This window comes from Schistocerca piceifrons, chromosome 4 (genome assembly GCF_021461385.2).
Source record: "Schistocerca piceifrons isolate TAMUIC-IGC-003096 chromosome 4, iqSchPice1.1, whole genome shotgun sequence".
Classification (NCBI taxonomy): domain Eukaryota; kingdom Metazoa; phylum Arthropoda; class Insecta; order Orthoptera; family Acrididae; genus Schistocerca; species Schistocerca piceifrons.
Genome location: NC_060141.1, coordinates 360453121 through 360475728, shown reverse-complemented (window position 1 = coordinate 360475728; position 22608 = coordinate 360453121). Strand labels below are relative to the sequence as shown.

General features: G+C 42.1%; 1 protein-coding gene across 1 annotated transcript in view; it reads right to left on the bottom strand.

The window, feature by feature from the left end:
• LOC124795316 (lon protease homolog, mitochondrial-like) overlaps positions 1-22608 on the bottom strand; it is a 155019-nt gene that overhangs the window by 45728 nt on the left and 86683 nt on the right. Inside the window, exons 5-7 of the mRNA XM_047259287.1 lie at positions 7633-7824; positions 5414-5629; positions 5104-5192 (exon numbers count right to left, since the gene is read on the bottom strand). Coding sequence (XP_047115243.1) covers positions 5104-5192; positions 5414-5629; positions 7633-7824 — 497 coding nt within the window. The remainder of the gene's footprint in view (positions 1-5103; positions 5193-5413; positions 5630-7632; positions 7825-22608) is intronic.

Here is a 22608-nt window from a genome sequence, read left to right as displayed (position 1 = left end):
ACTGTCTTACAACGAGATGTGATGATAAAGGTGAAGTAGCATAGCTGATAAATACATCAAAATCATGTTTTATTATGTGATGAAAAGTTATCATAACAGTCTCATTTGGACAACATCATTTGAAGGTCCATTAAAGCTTCATCCTGTCTGATACGTGTCTTACACAGTGTCTACTGTATGTTTCTCATTGACACTCGGGGATCCTTGCAGGTCAATGACAATGTTGTGGAGAACATGCATATTTCACAATATCATCAGTAAATTCTGGTGAAGTTTCTATTGACTTAATCAATTTTTGTGATCTGGAAAAGCATTTATTGAAATATTCATTCCATGGTTTGAAAAACCATCGACATCTGAGATTTGATAGAATCCCTCAACTATGGATATGCCTCACCTGCGATGAATACAAAAGGCAACACGACAGAAGTCTTTTGTAAGGGCAGTCTGGCAGTATTTTAAGTTCCCCTTCTTCCATCAAGCGAAATACACTAGAAGAATAAAATCTACAACCTTTGCTTTCTTCTTCATATCCCCCAACATCACCACCTGTATTTGGAAAGTTCTGTACATTATATGAATCATTTAAAGTATTTAGAAAATCATCTCCTGAAGGCACCCACATGTGGAGTTGCTGGAGGTAATCCCACAACACTTTCATAGTTGACTCCACAATTCTTACAACAGTTATGAATCCTGTTGTGAATGTCACAAACTACCTCTGGTTTGTAGGAACCTATAACAATTCTCATTTCATCAGCTTTGATGGTCATTAAATATTACATTATGTTAGTGGAAAAATCTTTAGTTACTTGAATATTAGTCATATATGGAAGTTTCGCCTGTTAATAATACGACCAAATACTCTCCTCATCACATACCATCATTTGCCACAATCTTGTTTCAATATCTCCAACAGTTTAAGACATACGAGGAATGTTATGAATATCTGACTTTTTTGGTTGGTGCGTGAGTTCAGGATAAAGTGCTTTACATATGATCCATTTTCTCGAGACGGGTGATAGATACTGATATCCTTCTAAGTTTGAAAAATAATTCAGTATGTTGGCTAAATTTCATATGCAGAAATATATGACCCACCATGCACCAAATGCAAGTTCATGGTGACCTCTATTTTTCAATGCAAACTTTCCAAATTCTTTCAGTTGTTTTCATAATCACGAATATCACAATATCTATGGCCATTAACAAACTGACACTCAGTTCATCATGAAGCTGACACATGAGAATCAAACTCTTTTACCGAGTAGTTCTTTTAAATCATTTGAGAAAGCTTACAAATCAGTTGGCTTGCATATTTGCCATCCATGCAGTGAAGCGAACCTGCTGGCTGCCGCGCCGCTTCCTGGCTCAACTATAACTGGGTGTGAAGCACCAAGCACATGACCAATGCATAGTCCCACCCTTCTCTTTTGCGCCACTCCACTATAATCCAGAACTTACTAGGGAACTTCATCAATTTGACCTCATATTTTCTTGAGAAAAGAACATATGAGCTAGATATCAACCCTTGCAATCAATCTCACAGGAAAATTCGGGCCATTATGCAGATACAACGCAGGTATGGCCCTCTCAATGTACAGCTTTTAAACATTTGCACGGTCGTGATGTTAGTGAACCAACAAGCTGTTGTGCAACTCTTCCAAGAGCATTATGAAAAGACAGCTAAACTGAAACATTAAATGTCAAAGAACTGGAAGTCTTAAAAGTCATGAGCAGTAAAGATCAATGTTTGCAGTAATTGGATAAAATTCTATACATGGCAAATGAAAGCACATGACACTTTCTTTATTCGTTTCCATACGTCTTTCAACTTCGTTGCAGAAATCGTAGAAAATTACATAGATGAAGAAAATAGTGGGTTGACGTTTGGTGCACGTCTACAAGAGGATAACAAGGGCAATGATGAAGCTGCCATTTCACAACCGTTACATTCATTAAACACTTTCACTGCTTCAACAGAGCTGGGCCATGCAATCAAGCACATCAGTGATGGTGAAGGCTGTTTTGATGATGTAAAATCATCGAATATCTCTTTGCCTGTGTCTGTAACACAGGAATATATGCAACGGGCCATTGACTTTTAGAAAAGGGGACTCTATCTTTCAAGGTCATCAAGAAGAGCTTTAAATTATTAAAATAGAGAAGGGATCTGTATGTTTGGAATAATTATGTTGAGAACAATGGTATGCATCACTGAAAGCTTGCAAAAGTGTATACAATCTGTCTAGATATATTTAACAATGCATACAGCGATAAGTTCATGATCCGCAACGTTAAGTACAGTGTTCAAGAAGCAGTGGAGGTGGACCTAAATAATTTCAAGGCATCTGCAGGGTGGGTTTATGCCTTCAACAAGAAATATGGTATTTTATCACAAAAGAATAACCCTTCTTACAACAACAAAAAAGCTATCTAAAGAAATAGCCATAATTACTGCCTGTGAAAAATTTGTCACCAACACCAGAGTTGTTACAGAACCAGTCAGTAAACAGAATGTTTACAATATTGATCAGAGTGGGTTTAATTTAGAAATGACATCAGGTCGAACTCTTGTGAGAAAAGGGACAAAAGATGTCATAACAATCCTTCAGTCAATCAATAACATGACTCATAGCTACACAATAATGCCAACAATATCTGCAGATGGACACTTGCAGTCACCTCTGTTTTTTATTTTAAAGGAGCCGACCAGATCATTTGATCCGCATGTCAAATAAAATTTGTTTTGCAGACAATACTGTAGTTGTTGCCTATCTTCTGGAAAAGTAAACAAGGAACAGTCACAGAAGTGGTGACAAGAGATGTTTATAAAATCACCTGAGACAACAACAGATCAATTTGAATAATGGACTCTTTTTCCGGTCACAGAAGTTTGTCAGTGCATGAAGACACAGAGTACAAGACACGACCATTTCTATATTGACAATACCACCAGGTGGTAGAAGATTTGGCCAACCGCTGGACATATTTGGTTCCCACATGTTCAAGGCATTTGTCCGGATGTTTAGCATTTCTGGATGTCTGTGTAAACTTCGGTCAGCATAACACCATCCTACAAATACAGTCACTTCTTCACAGGCAGTTATGCACACCGTTAGTTAGGTCAGTCTTCCAGTACACATAGTACTGAAGTGACTACACCAGTGACTGGCCACAATACTGTGAACATCTAGTGAAATACTGTTTTGACACAGGTATTATGTCAAAGTGTGCAATTTCTAATGTGTAGCTGGTGTCAAAAATCCCTTTGCTTTGAACACTTTTATATTGCAATTCATGATTGCAGTGGTAATGAATAAGAAGGTTTTTCAACATGTAGTGTAGTATAATTTAATTTTGAATTTCATTGATGCTTGTTATCTTCTTTGATACTAGCTGATACTATTAAAATGGAGTACATTTGTGAGAGTTATACTATATGTGTCGCATTTCATCTTATTCCATCCTCCACTTCCCTAGCTCTTCACATTTCACATTTTGGGGAGCTCGCTGTTGTCACTTCACTTCAGAGCACTGCGCGTTTGGGCATTACACAGCTGCAATGAAGTGGGGTGCTTGACAAACAATCAGAGCACACAAATGTTTAAAAGCTGTACATTGAGGGGGCCATAACAGCATAGTATCAGCATAATGCCCTGAATTTTTGCTTAAGATTGGTTGTAGACGTTGATATCTAGCTCTTGTTTTTTCTCAAGACAATACTAGGTACAGTCGATAAGTTCCCTTGTTAGTATATTTTGTTCTGTCAGTGAACAGTTGAACTGCCCAGCATCTCTGAGAATTCCCTGTGTCTTTTGAATTTTCCAATAAATAAAATTTCCTCGAGAATTCCTTACTTTCCATGTTTCGCAGGTAAGTCATCACACTGTTTTAACTTATTGGGATGTACATATTCCTAAACATGTACGGAGGCTATCAACAAAAGTAAGCCGGGTTTAAAGTACCAGTGATCTTGACACAAATATTTTGAAGCAGTTTCCCACAGTATCAGCCAGCCGCCTTGTTGCAGTGGTAACATCATATCCCGTCAGATCACTGAAGTTAAGTGCTGTTGGACTTGGCTAGCACTTGGACAGGTGACCGTCCAGTCTACTGAGTGCCGTTGGCAAGTGCGGAGTACATTCAAGTCTTTTAAGGTAAACTGAGGAGCTACTTTATTGAGAGGTAGTGGCTCTACTCTCATAAACTGACAACGACCAGGAGAGTGGTGTGCTGACCACATGCCCCTCCATATCCGTATCCAGTGACGCCTATAGGTTGAGGACAACATGGCAACCGGCAAGTACTGTTGGGCTTTCCGAGGCCTGTTCAGATGGAGTACAGTTTAGTTCCCACAATCTCATATTAATCAAAAGTAACACCTCTTTACACACAAACCAGAGTCTTTATTACTAATTGAAACAATTTTACGAATTTGGGATGACAGTAACACTACCTATTATCATCATTTAATGCCATCAGTAACATATGTGATTTCTCTACAAACAGGCACTTTTCTCCATATTTTCTGTTGTTCAGCCTCTCCCTTCTGCTAAGTGTTAACACTTTATTACTCTGCAAAATACCTGTGGTATCTTCTACTTTTTCTTGAAACCACTGGTGATGCACAATGCAGAAGTGGTTTTCATAGCAGTAAATTGAAAGTTTGTACAAAATAAATACATAAATACTTGTAATCTTCAGTTCATTTCTGTTCATATCACATATGTATACCAGCACACTCAATGTTAATATAGAGCAAATGGTATACAGAATACACAATCCATTCAATGACATACACTCTAAGACATGCAACTTCATTATGGTGCACCAATCTTGAGAAAGGAATAAGACAACAGTTTTCCTAGTCGTCATTATATTGTTTTTCAGTAGTGTTCTTGGAGAGTCCCTAAACATACAAGCCAGATTGAAAACTGAGCATAGGCCACATGAATACCATAACAGACTTTGATGCAACGACTCCTTGACCAGTCACTTAACTGCACTGAATAGTATTAAAGTGAATTGCAGATGACTTTTACTTGATGAATGTACAAAATAAAACTTCACCAATTGCAAAAAAGGAATAACTGTACATACTTGAATTCTGATGAGTGGCTTTCAAGCAGTGAGAGTTTATGCAGTTCTTCATTCAGAACATCCATCACAGGCTTCGGCACTGTTTTATCCTGTTATTTGAAAAATAAATGCAATGTTGCTAAACAAGTTTCAAAAGCTTTTAATATAATGCTTTCCAATTATTTGTAATTAAATTCTACTTAATGGTAAATCAAAGCAACACTGTCTAGAAAGAATGGGGATAAAACACAACATTAAGGAAATATGGAACAACAGAGAATCAATTGTTATCCACTAAACAGCAATAAAGATGATGACCTCCCATAGTTACCTTAATTCTCTCCCTAAATTTGTCTTCAATGGCATCTTTATCATCTTTTTCAAGGCCAAGTTCCTTCTTTATTATCTTCAGTTGTTCATGAAGGATGTATTTACGATGTTGCTGTTTCACTTTCTCCTCTACTTCACGCCCAATCTTTTGCTGAAGTTTACTCAACTCAAATTCCTTCTTCAGCAGAGCAAGTGACAGCATAAGGCGCTTGGGTATCTGTATGCAAAAAACAGATGTAAAGGTACATTGTAAATGAGACTTAGTAAGGTACTGCTGCATTTCCCTAACAAGAAAGTACTTATTAACTACAAAACAGGTCTGATAATTTTGGCTTTCAATTTTTATCAAAACCTAATGCAACACGCACCATGAATGCACATAATAATGGAAAAAATAATGTGAAGTAATGGATGTTGTCTAATATTAGAGAGATGTATACATGATTTTATCACCAATTTCACTTTTAGTAGACGAATGAGCTCAGGAACAACTGTCTTTCCTACTTCTGTACAAAGTAATCTTCTTACCATAACACAAGATTAATGTACATTGATTTTAATTTTGCGAACAGGTAAGAAAGGTACTTGTTAGAGAGTATGGCACACAGAAAGAAACTCACCCAATGCAACATCATGAACTCAGAAACATCTCACCTAGTAGAACAGCAGCAACTTTGTACACCTCACAGTGCTTAACAGTAAGTGCCAATAACATTATCACTATAATTATCAAGTGAACATTTCAAGATTTTTTTATGCAGTATGGTTTACCCATATAGTTTACATTTTCTCATACTCTGAAATACACTGCCAGAAAAAAAAGAATAGTACATCTGGATAGACAATGTAGATTTTGATCTGATGGTGTCATATGGCATCTGTGTGATATTAGATGTACTGATAAAAGGTTTCAATGTCATCCACCTACAGATAGCACAGTCGCATAGCTACCAGAGTGCCATCTGTGTCTACCCTTTAACAGGGATGCTCACAGCCAGAAAGCTCAGTGTGGTGCAAAGGTGTTAAGCAAGCAGGCTACAATGCCACGGATGCACTCGTGCTTCCTGCAGCCAACTAAGCAGGTTTTAAAGGGGTGGCCCTCCGAGTGGTGGGATGGTCCTTTTGGGGAACTGCCATAGATGTTTTACATGATACATTAGTTGCATAATGAGGCTGGTATCAGGGGCCACATGAACACACTACTCTCACACCTGTAGAAGAGATTCAGGATGGCCATGCAGCACAGACGCCTGCCATGATCGTCTTATTGTAAAGACAGCAGTGACAGATCATATAGCTACCACAGCACTGATCAAACAGCTTGTGAGCCCAGACATGTCAACATGAACTGTTGTGAAATGGTTATTAGCAATGGGACTATGTGCACACTCATCTCTAGCCCGTCTTCCATTCGTGCCACAGCATCAATGCACACAGCTCAACTGGCACTGTCAGATGATCACTTGGAAGATGGAACGGTCTGCCATCGCCTTCAGCGATGAAAGCAGATTCTGTCTGCATGCAAGTGATGGTCATTTGTGCATACGACGTAGACTTGGTGAGTACTGTCTTGTAAAGTGCATTCATCCAAAACACACTGGCCCCACCCCAAGCCTTAATGGTCTGGGGTGTGATAAGCTACAGCTCTCTTACACCTTCGGTGTTTCTGAAGGTAATGCTAACCAGCACTCAGTATAACATATCCCAGGACAGTATTTGCCATCTGTACAACTGACTGGATGCCAGAGTCAGCACTCGCACTGTCGCATGGGGCAGGCTACACCGCGTAGTAATATGGATGTTGCAGCATAGGTCAATACCTGGTACCCCAGACCCAATTGTGCTATTGATCTGTAAATGTAATCATTTCATGTACTCCATATGTATTGTTGCAACAATAAATCTCGAGCGAACTAAGGGTGTACTTTTTTTTCGGCAGTGTAGTTCAGTTGTTCTTCACTATGAAGTTGTGTTTCTGCGGCATTAAATGGGAACTTTGGAAAGCTAAGATGTCTGAAAAATTCTTTCCTTCCTTGAATAATTTTTTTACATGGTATGAGAGTACTGCAGTGAACAGTTAAGATACAGAAAGCAAAGGAAGAGAGAAGATTCAAAAGAATCTATTGTAGTCTGGCAGATAGCAGAATGTAACAACTTGCACTATAGCATGGTTTAGTACATACAGGAGACAACAGAAAACGTACAGAATATAGTACTCACATCCATTTCTGACAGAACTTCTTGAAGCTCCTGAGGCTCAGCACCTGTCAAAGCTGCACCCAGATCTGATAGATACACTGGATTGTCAACCACACGTTCACCTTGGTGAAGCATTTGTTGCAGTGCATCACGGTAAAGATGATTCAAATTAATGAGGTCGCGAATTGTTTTTATCAGCTCTTGTGTCAAAGCCTGTTAAAAGAAGATAATGATTTCTGAGTAAAAGCCATTTCTATATTAGTAATCCTTAGCAACTTAAATGAATTCAAACTATGGGGAGTCCACAACAGAGTAACAACAATATAAAAAGGTTAGATTGCTACTCACCATACACAGGAGACACTGAATCACATTTAAGCACAATGAGAAAGACTGTTAAAAATTTAAGCTTTTGGAAAAATGTCCTTCCAAAATACACGACGACGATGATGATTTTAGGTGAGGAGCACTCAACATCATGGTCATCAGTGCCCTGATGAGAAGTCAGCACGTCAATCTTGTGGGTGGTGATGAAGGCTGTCCCCACATGCGGAGCAGTTTGTAATGCATTGAAGTCTGCCTCCTCTCCTCACCAGTTACCAAAATTAAAAACATACACATTCGCACAAGCACTACTTGCAGACCGCAGTCATGCCCCAGAACCAGAGACAGTGGCCGCGCGCGCGCGCACGCACGTGCGTGTGTGTGTGTGTGTGTGTGTGTGTGTGTGTGTGTGTGTGTGTGTGTTTTTTCTACTCAGAAGAAGAAGTTTTTTGACCAAAAGCTGCCTGTCTGACTCAAAGCCTCCTCTATGTGGTAAGTAGCAGTATGTCCTTTTCATATTATTGTTAAATGAATTCAATAAATTAATATTTCTAGTAACCCTGGATAAGGAATGTGGTGTCACCGCCAGACACCACACTTGCTAGGTGGTAGTTTAAATCGGCCGCGGTCCATGTAGTACATGTCGGACCCGCGTGTCGCCACTGTGATCGCAGACCTAGCGCCACCACCAAGGCAGGTCTCGTGATACGAGAGTGGACTCGACCCCAGTTGTACGAGAACCAAGCTACCGCCCAGTTGTACGAGAACCTAGCTACCGCCCAGTTGTATGAAGCCTTTCTCTCTCATTAGCCGAGAGACAGAATAGCCATCAGCTAAGTTAATGGCTACGAACTAGCAAGGAGCCATTTGTATCAGTGCCTATAGCGTACGAGTATTCAAGAGAGATGTATTCCAAGGAATCAATAAAAGTTAAGTAAAAAGCATCTACATACTTTTCTTCGTATTCATTTATAAGTTCTCATGTTCCAGACTTCACGCCCGTCTGCTGTATGCCGTGCACTATCGGCTACCGCGTTAGTCAAGCTTTCCTTTTCAGCAATCCACATCACGGTGTCGGTCCAGCTACCGACACTACAATTATTGGCGACGAGGATGGGATAGGACCTTTTTCTGATTGCTTACATTTATTTCTGATTGCTTACATTTATTTGTGTCATGGCTTCGCCACATTCTCCAGATGTACTGTCCGAATTTTATCGCTTGCAGACTCAGCAGACGCAGGCGTTACTGGATGCCCTTGGACAGCTCGTCCAGGGTCAACGTACCATTCAAACCGATGCGGCCGCCGCCGCTTCTTCGCTACCGCTGCCACTGAACGCTGTTGCACCTCCCTTTCGACCATACGTGGCAGCCGATGAGACCTGGCAAGAGTGGTCTCGTCAGTTCGCCTTTCACATGGCTGCCTACAGAATTCAAGGTAATGAGCGGCAGCCGTTTTTGCTTTCTTGTGTCGGTGTGTCCACATACCGTGTGATAGTGAAATTGTTTCCCCGACGAGACGTAGCAACTCTGTCCTACGAGGAAATTTTGTCTGCATTAGATGCCTATTTCAAAGAAACAGTTAATGTGGTTGCAAAACGGTATACGTTTTTTCGTACAAAACGTACGGCCGGTCAAACTAATAGGGAGTGGGTAGCAACATTGCAAGGACTTACTAGGGACTGTGCCTTTGAATGTGACTGTGGTCTTTCTTATTCAGATACAATGGTGCGTGATGCAATTGCACAGAACGTTTCTGATGTTCGCATACGGGAGCAAATTTTGAAACTTGTTAATCCCTCCCTTCAACAAGTGATAGACATATTGGATAGACAGGACACACTTGACTGTGCTCAGGAATCTTTTGAAACTTCGCCAGCCGTGTGTAACATTAACCGGCCCGCAGGACGCGCTGCGCGGCCCGGTAACCGGGCCTCGCGCACGGACACACAGCGACCGCCGCGTGCTACGCCAGGTGTGCCGCGCCGGCCCGCACATGCAGTGAAATCATGCCCGCGGTGTGCTACTAGACATTCGCGTGAACATTGCCCGTCACGCCAAGCTATTTGCTTTTTCTGCAATAAGAAAGGACATGTTCAAAGTGTTTGCCAGAAAAAGCTCAGATCAGACAATCACAATCATTCCAGGCCCTTTGCTTCGCGCCGGAATCGAACCAAGGACACTCAGGCTCGTGGACCTTCGCCTATGGACATTCATGTCGTTAATTCCACTTCGTCCAGTGACACTTTCTCTAACAGTAACAGTGATCGTCCCACAAAAACTGTGCGTCGACGTCGCCGGAAATCACGTCAATTAGCAAGTGATTCTGTACCAGTGTCTGTTCCAATTGCACAAAACAGTCGCTCTTGTCGTCAGCAGGACAATAAACTTTTTGTGGACTTAGACTTTGAAGGCAAAGTGATACCATTCCAGCTCGATACCGGAGCTGCAGTTTCATTGCTCAATCACGACACATACAAACAACTGGGCGCACCTCCGTTGCGTGCCGCACATGTTAAGCTAACTACATATTCCGGACAGAAAATTCCTGTGTTAGGACAGTGCAGCCTTCTTGCAACATTCAAGGGACAAACAAAACTTGTGTCATTTTACGTTCTTCGTTCTTCTTCTGCAGTGAACTTATTTGGTCTAGATTTATTTAAGTTGTTTAACATGTCTATTGTAAATCAGGTCCTATCAGTGAATCAGACTGTGCCTACAGACAGTGTTTCTCGGCTGTGTGACGAATTTGCAGACATTTTTGCACCGGGCTTAGGTTGCGCTAAAAACTATGAAGCACATTTAGAACTGAAGGTAAACGCGCAACCGAAATTTTTCAGGGCGCGCAATGTTCCCCACGCATTGCGTGATGAGGTCGCAAGAACGTTACACGATCTCGAATCACAGGGTGTAATTGAACGTGTGCAAGCTTCTCTCTGGGCCTCACCCTTAGTAATTTTGCCAAAACCTTCCGGAAAATTGAGACTTTGCGTGGACTTCAAGGCCACAGTGAATCCACAGCTAGTGACTGCTACTTTTCCTTTGCCCCGCCCGGAAGATCTTTTTGCTAAACTGTGCCCGGGAAAATATTTTTCAAAGTTGGACCTAGCCGATGCGTACTTGCAAATACCGGTGGACGACGAATCCCAGCGCGTATTGGTGGTTAACACGCATCTTGGATTGTGCCGCTTCAAAAGACTGCCATTCGGGTGTGCATCCGCCCCTGCCTTGTTTCAGCAATATTTACAAACTATTTGTGCGTCGGTCCCTACTGCGGCAAACTATCTGGACGATATAGTGATCTCCGGACAGACAGAAGAAGATCATCTTGCGAACTTACGAACATTATTTCAGGTCTTGCGGCAAAATGGTCTTCGCTTGAGGAAGGACAAATGTGTGTTTTTTGCTCGTGACTTACCATACCTGGGACATGTCATTAATGCCCAAGGCATACATCCGAGTCCAGAGCACCTCCGTGCCATACAAGAATTGCCTTCCCCTCAAAATGTGAAACAGCTACAGAGTGTGTTGGGTAAAATTAATTATTACCATAAATATGTGCGCAATGCCTCTTCCATTTCAGCTCCGCTTCATCGCTTACGCCGTAAAGGTGTTCCGTTCGTCTGGACGCCGGAATGTGAACGCGCCTTTCGCCAGTTGAAATCGGCGTTGCTTTCTAATACTTGCCTTACGCCATTCGATCCCCAGAAACCCCTTTTGTTGATGGTAGATGCATCGGATTTCGGGATCGGTGCTGTACTTGCGCACAAAGTTGGCTCCCATGATCGCCCTATTGCCTTTGCGTCCAAATTGCTCTCGTCTGCGCAAAGAAATTATTCACAGATAGAGAAAGAAGCTTTGGCTCTCGTGTTTGGTGTTACTAAGTTCCATGATTTCTTGTATGGTCGTCACTTTACCATCATCACAGACCACAAACCTTTGACATCGCTTTTTCATCCGTCCAAGCCTGTACCTCCACGTACAGCGCAGAAATTCATTCGCTGGTCTATTTTCCTCTCGCAGTACCGCTACGATATCTTGTATCGGTCCACTGCTAAGCACGGAAACGCCGATGCGTTGTCCCGTTTGCCTGTTGCTGAGGATAAAGCATTCGATTCTTCCGAACTTGCTTGCATGTTCATTGATTCGGAAACCGATGAAGTGGTCGAATCGTTTCCGATTGATTTTCGTCGTGTCGCTACAGCCACAGCTGCTGACCCTGTCCTTGCTACTGTTTTACGTTTTGTTGCTACGCAATGGCCTTTGTCAAAGTCTCGGATCGAGGATCCGTTGGTTCGCCGATTTTTTGCTCACAAGGAGAGACTTCTTGTTCGACGTGGTGTTTTGTTGTTGCGTTCTGATAATGATCAGTCCAGAGTCGTGGTCCCACGTTCGTTACAGTCCTCTGTTTTACGGCTTCTTCATCAAGGACATTGGGGTATAGTGCGAACGAAACAACTTGCTCGTCAGCACTGTACTTGGTTCGGAATCGATGCTGCGATTACGAATATGTGTTCTTCGTGCCCGGCGTGTGCCGAACAACAATCCGCACCGCCGCGGAAAGTCTTTGCGTGGCCAAAAGCCACTTCCCCTTGGCAACGCTTGCACATTGATTTTGCTGGTCCATTCTGGAATGCTCGATGGTTGGTTCTGGTCGACGCCTTCAGTAATTTTCCTTTTGTTGTCCGGATGTCTTCCACGACGTCCTCCGCCACCATCCAAGCGTTGTCTGCTATCTTTTGCATTGAAGGTCTTCCGCAGACTATTGTTTCCGACAATGGCCCACAATTCATGTCCGCAGAATTCCAGGCTTTCTGCCAGGCCAATGGTATTCAACATCTGACATCCGCGCCGTTTTCGCCTCAGTCCAACGGTGCTGCTGAACGATTGGTCCGGACTTTCAAGTCACAGATGTTGAAATTGAAAGAGTCGCATTCTCGGGAGGACGCATTGTTGCTCTTTTTGTCTTCGTATCGCTCTCAGCCCCGAGATGGTCGCTCGCCGGCTGAGTTGCTCCACGGTCGTCCTCATCGCACCTTGATGTCTTTGCTGCATCCGCCGCATCAGGTTCCTGCGCAGCGGCAGACTCCTGCTTTTGCTCCAGGCGACGTTGTATTTTATCGCAACTATCGAGGTTCACGGCGTTGGCTCGCAGGGCGCATTCTTCGCTGCCTCGGCCGCGCGATGTATTTGGTTTTGGGGGCCTCTGGTGAGGTGCGTCGGCATCTCAATCAGCTGCGCCTCTGTCGTCGCTCGGGTTCTGCCGCTCCCCGTCTGCTTTCAGCGACGGTGCCGTCTGGTCGGCGCCCTGGGGACCCATCTACTGGCTCGCCTCATCCCCAGGTGTTACCGACGATGCCTTCCAGTTTGCCCCATGGCGACGCGCCGCCGCCGCCGCAGCAGCAGCAGCAGCAGCAGCCGCCGCCGCCGCCGACCGCTTTCGACGCTTCGTTGCAGCCGCCAAGCGCCTCCCAGGGTCACGCGCCGCCGATCGCTTCCCGTGACCAGCTGTCCTCCGCCATGGAACGCCCGCCCGCTCCGGACCACATGACGTCATCGCGCGTCGGCTACCCCGACGCAATGGAGGTCGACCCTTCACTACCTCCTGTCTCTTTACGGGCGCATACACCGCATGTTGACGTGCACCCTGGACTAGTTTTGCAGGCGTTTCCTAGCTCCCCTCGGACCGGATGGCCGGGTGCGGGTGGCACAGCCTCGCCTGTTGTTAGGCTCCCCACCTCATCGCATACGTCAACATGTGGTCCTCCCCACGGCGGGCGGAAGCCTTATTACACGACCGTTCGCCGATTTGCGGGGGAGGAATGTGGTGTCACCGCCAGACACCACACTTGCTAGGTGGTAGTTTAAATCGGCCGCGGTCCATGTAGTACATGTCGGACCCGCGTGTCGCCACTGTGATCGCAGACCTAGCGCCACCACCAAGGCAGGTCTCGTGATACGAGAGTGGACTCGACCCCAGTTGTACGAGAACCAAGCTACCGCCCAGTTGTACGAGAACCTAGCTACCGCCCAGTTGTATGAAGCCTTTCTCTCTCATTAGCCGAGAGACAGAATAGCCATCAGCTAAGTTAATGGCTACGAACTAGCAAGGAGCCATTTGTATCAGTGCCTATAGCGTACGAGTATTCAAGAGAGATGTATTCCAAGGAATCAATAAAAGTTAAGTAAAAAGCATCTACATACTTTTCTTCGTATTCATTTATAAGTTCTCATGTTCCAGACTTCACGCCCGTCTGCTGTATGCCGTGCACTATCGGCTACCGCGTTAGTCAAGCTTTCCTTTTCAGCAATCCACATCACGGTGTCGGTCCAGCTACCGACACTACAAGGAACATTTTATAATGACAATTTTTCTCAGACATAAAAACAAAACAAAGAAACTAAATTTCATATCTTAATAACAACTATACTAAGCAATAATATGTATATTATGAATGTAAAGTTAACCATTTTAGCACAGGAGAACAGGTAACTAAACTTAGCTAACAAATATTATTATTCTTATACAAATGGTAGATATATCAAAGTACTTTCAGATTTTCTCAGGCGCTCAGAAACTCATTAGAGCACCCCCCCCCCCCCCCCCCCCCCAGAATGATGGACTAGTGTAACTGTTAGATCAACTCAAGCTGACCTAATACTGAAGTTCCGGTTCTGTTTCAACAGCACAGAGCTTTACCAGGCAACTAGGTATGATAAAGTTCCTCAACCTTTGGACTAATTTACACAGCTAATTACACAGTGTAACAATAGCCGCAAAACAAAAATATGTGGTTGTTATGTAGTTCAGTGCTCTGATGACAATGGTGAAAACCACTGTTCGCTATCATCTAAACTTTCTTCTGGAAATGCAATTTTATCTGCACTCGGCTGCATTATTTACACTGTCGCAGCACTTATTACATTCTGTTATTTTAGGAATATTATTACTTCGTGGTGGGAGTAGAGATCGTAGTGGGAGACAGCCACTAGGGGTAGATAAAGGGAAGTTGCAGTTGTCTCAGTCGATTAACTATTGACTATCTCACTATAAAATCACACAGTAACAAGTCTTGACCTGTACATCCGCTGACGTGTAGAATACTCAGTGATGTCTAGGACGTGTGTTAATTCACTAAGTCTTTTCTGTTATGTGTATGACGAGTTTACTACTCTCAAATATGTTCCACTTCAACCGTTGTCAGAAAGGTCTATAGGTTGTATTTCGAATCAAAAGCTAGATGAGGGTAAGTGCCGGGCACCACAGAACTGTTGCTCATGTTGCTCCTGCTATTTAAGAGGCTGGCTGCATGGAAACCACCCGTCTATGCCATTTGCCATACCACATTAGCGGAGGGAACCTAGAGACATAGCAGATAGCTACTTTGGTTAACGAAAGTAAAAAGAAACTCAAGTAAATCAAAATGGCAATTTCTTATGGAAATTTGGAATCTGTAATTTGCCCAGTTCCGCATTCTGATTCTCTCCCAGTTTCAAAACCACCAATGGAATGGTCGTTGGAATATGAAACAAACGAAGGTAGTGACAAACCAACAGATCATGAAGATCTTGTGTACATGCCATCTGCAGTGCGGCTACAACCACAGCCATTGTCATAAGCAGAACTGAATGACTTTTTAAGAGATCTAAATCTTTCAAAGAAACATGCAGAATTATTTGGTTCTCGTCTTCAAGAAGAGAACTTGTAACAATCAAACACTAATATCACATTCCGTAAACGACAGCTTAGTTGTTCCACTTTTTTCTCAATAACAGAGATTTTGGTATGCTGTAATGACATAAATGGGCTGCTTACAAAATTTGGGATGATCCACAATCCAGAACAATGGGGTCTATTTTTACAGGTTCCTGAAAGAGCAGTTATAAAGCTGTTCCCTTACACAACACAAACAGTTAAAGGAAACCTATGAGAATGTGAGGCTACTCCTGAAGTGCACTGGCTATTCGAATCAGAAATGGAAAATGTGTGGCAATCTCAAAGTTCTGGGACTACTACTGCGAATGCAGACTGGTTACGCAAAATACTGCTGTTTCTTGTGTCACTGGATAGTAGGGCAAGGAAAGACCATTATGTAGTCAAAGGGTGGCCTTTGACAGAAATTTTCAATCCTGCTGAAAAAAAATATGTTGCATGAACCCCCTGCTGACAAAGACAGTGTGCTGTTACTGCCACTCCATCTGAAATTGGGCTTCATCAAGAATTTTGTGAAAGTAATGGGCAAAGATGGCTAAGGTTTTCAATTTTTACTATCTAAGTTTCCTGCAATAAGCACTGCAAAAAATTAAGAAGGGATTTTCAATGGGCCTCAGACCAATGGCTTGATGAAAGATATTATTTTTGAACAGCTGCTGACAAATAATGAGGAGTTTGTTTGGCTAACTTTTAAAGATGTATGCTACAATTTCTTGGCAAACGTAATGTCTGAGAATTAGAGGGAACACACGCTAGATTGTTAAGGTTATGGAGTGCTACATGTCTATGAAATTACATTTCCTTCAATCCCATTTGGATTTCTTTCCACTTAATCTTGGAGATGTGAGTGACAAACAAGGTGAATGATTTCACCAAGATATTGCTGCTAAGGAAAGATGATATAAGGGAAGACGGTTACTAAACTTTTGGTGGATTAGCAAAGGACTCTCCTACAAAAAGTTTCACCATCCATCCATAAACTGGAAGTTTCCAGGTAAAAATTTCTAAATCGCAAGAACATTTCACGACTTATTCAGCTTTCTTGAACTATTTTCTTTTTATTTTATGTTTTGTAATACAAAAATTACTTTTGTTGCATGACCTGTACATTAATCAACTACAGATACCTCCTGTACTGTTACCGAGTCATTTCCAAGTTTCTTGAAAGTGGTACATGCGGCACATCTTCCCCAGAAAAATTGGTATGTGGTGGAACACTTCTGATTTTATTTTTGCAATCAGTGTATATGATTTAGTAAAGAATACATACTCTCATCTTGTGGCAAGACACAAAGTTCAAATTTGTTGCAGTGTGTCATAAGAGGATCTTTAATCTGACAAAGACTCTGAGCCGATGTGAAAATTTACATTCTGCACATACACAAGGCACCCCAGAGATAAAAGAAGCAATTGGGGCCAGAAATCATTTTCACACAACTGAGTATTGAAACTCAAACCTTTGAATTTACAGTCTCACACTTTTCCGCAAAGACATATGTTGTTGTTGCTGTGGTCTTCAGTCCTGAGACTGGTTTGATGCAGCTCTCCATGATACTCTATCCTGTGCAAGCTTCTTCATCTCCCAGTAGTTACTGCAGCCTGCATCCTTCTGAATCTGCTTAGTGTTCATCTCTTGGTCTCCCTCTATGATTTTTACCCACCATGCTGCCCTCCAGTACTAAATTGGTGATCCCTTGATGCATCAGAACATGTCCTACCAACCGATCCCTTCTTCTAGTCAAGTTGTGCCACAAACTCCTCTTCTCCCCAATTCTATTCAATACCTCCTCATTAGACATGTGATCTACCCATCTAATCTTCAGCATTCTTCTGTAGCGCCACATTTCAAAAGCTTCTATTCTCTTCTTGTCCAAACTATTTATCGTCCACGTTTCACTTCCATACATGGCTACACTCCATACAAATACTTTCAGAAATGACTTCCTAACACTTAAATCAATACTCGATGTTAACAAATTTCTCTTCTTCAGAAACGCTTTCCTTGCCATTGCCAGTCTACATTTTATATCCTCTCTACTTCGACCATCATCAGTTATTTTGCTCCCCAAATAGCAAAACTCCTTTACTACTTTAAATGTCTCATTTCCTAATCTAATTCCCTCAGCATCACCCGACTTAATTTGACTACATACCATTATCCTTGTTTTGCTTTTGTTGATGTTCGTGTTATATCCTGCTTTCAAGACACTGTCCATTCCATTCAACTGCTCTTCCAAGTCCTTTGCTGTTTCTGACAGAATTACAATGTCATCGGCGAACCTCAAAGTTTTTATTTCTTCTCCATGGGTTTTAATACCTACTCCGAACTTTTCTTTTGTTTCCTTTACTGCTTGCTCAATATACAGATTGAATAGCATCGGGGAGAGGATACAACCCTGTCTCACTCCCTTCCCAACCACTGCTTCCCTTTCATGTCCCTCGGCTGTTATAACTGCCATCTGGTTTCTGTACAAATTGTAAATAGCCTTTCGCTCCCTGTATTTTACCCCTGCCACCTTCAGAATTTGAAACAGAGTATTCCAGTCAACATTGTCAAAAGCTTTCTCTAAGTCTACAAATGCTAGAAATGTAGGTTTGCCTTTCCTTAATCTTTCTTCTAAGATAAGTCGTAGGGTCAGTATTGCCTCACGTGTTCCAACATTTCTACGGAATCCAAACTGATCTTCCCCGAGGTCGGCTTCTACCAGTTTTTCCATTCGTCTGTAAAGAATTCGCGTTAGTATTTTGCAGCTGTGACTTATTAAACTGATAGTTCGGTAATTTTCACATCTGTCAACACCTGCTTTCTTTGGGATTGGAATTATTATATTCTTCTTGAAGTCTGAGGGAATTTCGCCTGTCTTATACATCTTGCTCACCAGATGGTAGAGTTTTGTCACGACTGGCTCTCCCAAGGCTGTCAGTAGTTCTAATTTGTCTACTCCCAGGGCCTTGTTTCGACTTAGGTCTTTCAATGCTCTGTCAAACTCTTCACGCAGTATCATATTTCTCATTTCATCTTCATCTACATCCTCTTCCATTTCCATGATATTGTCCTCAAGAACATCGCCCCTGTATAGACCCTCTATATACTCCTTCCACCTTTCTGCTTTCCCTTCTTTGCTTAGAACTGGGTTTCCATCTGAGCTCTTGATATTCATGCAAGTGGTTCTCTTTTCTCCAAAGGTCTCTTTAATTTTCCTGTAGGCAGTATCTATCTTACCCCTAGTGGAGATAAGTCTCTACATCCTTACATTTGTCCTCTATCCATCCCTGCTTAGCCATTTTGCACTTCCTGTCGATCTCATTTTTGAGACGTCTGTATTCCTTTTTGCCTGCTTCATTTACCACGTTTTTATATTTTCTCCTTTCATCAATTAAATTCAATATTTCTTCTCTTACCCAAGGATTTCTACTAGCCCTGGACGTTTTACCTACTTGAATCTCTGCTGCCTTCACTACTTCATCCCTCAGAGCTACCCATTCTTCTACTACTGTATTTCTTTCCCCCCATTCCTGTCAATTGTTCCTCTATGCTCTCCTTGAAACTCTGTACAACCTCTGGTTTAGTCAGTTTATCCAGGTCCGATCTCCTTAAATTCCCACCTTTTTGCAGTTTCTTCAGTTTTAATCTACAGTTCATAACTAATAGATTGTGGTCAGAGTCCACATCTGCCCCTGGAAATGTCTTGCAATTTAAAACCTGGTTCCTAAATCTCTGTCTTACCATTATATAATCTGTCTGATACCTTCTAGTATCTCCAGGATTCTTCCATGTATACAACCTTCTTTTATGATTCTTGAACCAAGTGTTAGCTATGATTAAGCTATGCTCTGTGCAAAATTCTACCAGATGGCTTCCTCTTTCATTTCTCTCCCCCAATCCGTATTCACCCACTATGTTTCCTTCTCTCCCTTTTCCTACTCTCGAATTCCAGTCACCCATGAATATTAAATTTTTGTCTCCCTTCACTACCTGAATAATGTCTCTTATCTCATCATACATTTCAACAATTTCATCATCATCTGCAGAGCTAGTTGGCATATAAACTTGTACTACTGTAGTAGGCGTGGGCTTCGTGTCTATCTTGGCCACAATAATGTGTTCACTATGCTGTTTGTAGTAGCTTACCCGCATTCCTATTTTTTTATTCATTATTAAACCTACGCCTATTTGATTTTGTATTTATAACCCTGTATTCACCTGACCAAAAGTCTTGTTCCTCCTGCCACCGAACTTCACTAATTCGCACTATATCTAACTTTAACCTATACATTAACCTTTTTAAATTTTCTAACCTACCTGCCCGATTAAGGGATCTGACATTCCATGCTCCGATCCGTAGAACACCAGTTTTCTTTCTCCTGATAACGACGTCCTCCTGAGTAGTCCCCGCCCAGAGATCCGAATGGGGGACTATTTTACCTCCAGAATAGTTTACCCAAGAGGACGCCATCATCATTTAACCAGACAGTAAAGCTGCATGTCCTCGGGAAAAATTACGGCTGTAGTTTCCCCTTGCTTTCAGCCGTTCGCAGTACCAGCATAGCAACGCCGTTTTGGTTAATGTTACAAGGCCAGATCAGTCAGTCATCCAGACTGTTGCCCCTGCAACTACTGAAAAGGCTGCTGCCCCTCTTCAGGAACCACACGTTTGTCTGGCCTCTCAACAGACACCCCTCCGTTGTGGTTGCACCTACAGTACGGCTATCTGTGTCATTGAGGCACGCAAGCCTCCCCACCAACGGCAAGGTCCATGGTTCATGGGGGGGAAAAGACATATATCTAGCGATATTTAGTAAGGTCACAATAAAAAAAGGATTCCCATGAGATTGTGCTGCACTCACAATCTGTGGCACAATTTTCCACAAGCAGAAACAGCTGCTGCATTGTGTAACAGCAAGGAAACATTTGTTTTCTATTGGAAATGACACAACACTCTATCTCCCTTCTCAAGCTGTGGGTTCATGATTACAGATAAGTACTTAGTAAAACTGTTTGTATGTAGTCTACAATCTTACAAGGCCAATGCACTGTACTGAACTGTACTCAGGCATCAAACAGAGCCATGTTAACAAACATGCTAGGAAAACTTCAAAAAACACCTTCTCAACCTATTAATCATCACCAACATGTTTGGTATTAACAAAACATACAGACGTCATTTAGTAAGTAAATCCCCCAAATCTTTAAAAGAAACTTGCGGGCATTTAGCATCAGTAGTTCTTGTGATGTGACAAATAAAAATATGGTACTCATCGCTTTACATAAACATATCTTAACATGTCTTGTTCAATTTCAATGATAGCTTCATGACCTGTCCTTGCAGCTATTTGAAATGACTCAGTGTGGACACACAACATTTAACATAACTTCACAACAGAGAATTTAAATTTAATTAGGTCAAGAGAGCAATGAAGCAAACAGAAAAAAAGAGTTGTGGTTGGGGACATGTCAAACCATTGAGATACAGTAACTACAAATGCCTGTATGGCAGTAATGTAAAGTCCAATATGTAGAAAAATCATTATGGTTTGCTTGTAATTGTGGTATAATTTAAGGTTGCAGTTAACGATCACATACATAATATCAGTCACAGTTTTCTCTTGTCCAAACTATTTATCGTCTTACCCCCAATCCGTATTCACCTACTACGTTTCCCTCTCTTCCTTTTCCTACTATCGAATTCCAGTCACCCATGACTATTCAATTTTCGTCTCCCTTCACTACCTGAATAATGTCTCTTATCTCATCATACATTTCAACAATTTCTTCATCATCTGCAGAGCTAGTTGGCATATAAACTTGTACTACTGTAGTAGGCGTGGGCTTCGTGTCTATCTTGGCCACAATAATGTGTTCACTATGCTGTTTGTAGTAGCTTACCCGCACTCCTATTTTTTTTATTCATTATTAAACCTACGCCTGCATTACCCCTATTTGATTTTGTATTTATAACCCTGTATTCACCTGACCAAAAGTCTTGTTCCTCCTGCCACCGAACTTCACTAATTCCCACTATATCTAACTTTAACCTATACATTAACCTTTTTAAATTTTCTAACCTATCTGCCCGATTAAGGGATCTGACATTCCACGCTCCGATCCGTAGAACACCAGTTTCCTTTCTCCTGATAACGACATCCTCTTGAGTAGTCCCCACCCGGAGATCTGAATGGGGGACTATTTTACCTCCGGAATATTTTACCCAAGAGGACGCCATCATCATTTAACCAGACAGTAAAGCTGCATGCCCTCGGGAAAAATTACGGCTGTAGTTTCCCCTTGCTTTCAGCCATTCGCAGTACCAGCACAGCAAGGCCGTTTTGGTTAGTGTTACAACGCCAGATCAGTCAATCATCCACACTGTTGCCCCTGCAACTACTGAAAAGGCTGCTGCCCCTCTTCAGGAACCACATGTTTGTCTGGCCTCTCAACAGATACCCCTCCGTTGTGGTTGCACCTACGGCACGGCTATCTGTATCGCTGAGGCATGCAAGCCTCCCCATCAACGGCAAGGTCTATGGTTCATGGGGGAATGTAACAATATGTTTAGAGAAAAGACACTATAGAAACTCCTGTTCCTTCCAATAGTTTGCTTGAAACTGACATACGAAGTACCGTATTATTTATTGTAGCTCTGTATTCTTAACACCCCACATGTTTTAATGGCAGCCAGGATGCTGCACAATGCCTCTGTGTTCAGACTAAGGAAAACTCATATAAAAAAATCTACTATTGTAGACACACACATTTTCATTAATTGTTTCGTTAGTAATTAAACCTACTAGTATGAGCATGGTATACTCTACAGATAATATCACATTTTCAATTAGGAAAATGTTTTGGTCATATCTCATGAACTGAGAGGATTTCTTTTGTAATTACCCTCATATGTGGATGAAGTGCATCATAGGCACTTATGTAAAATCTAAAACTTCCAGTTTTCTGTACAATC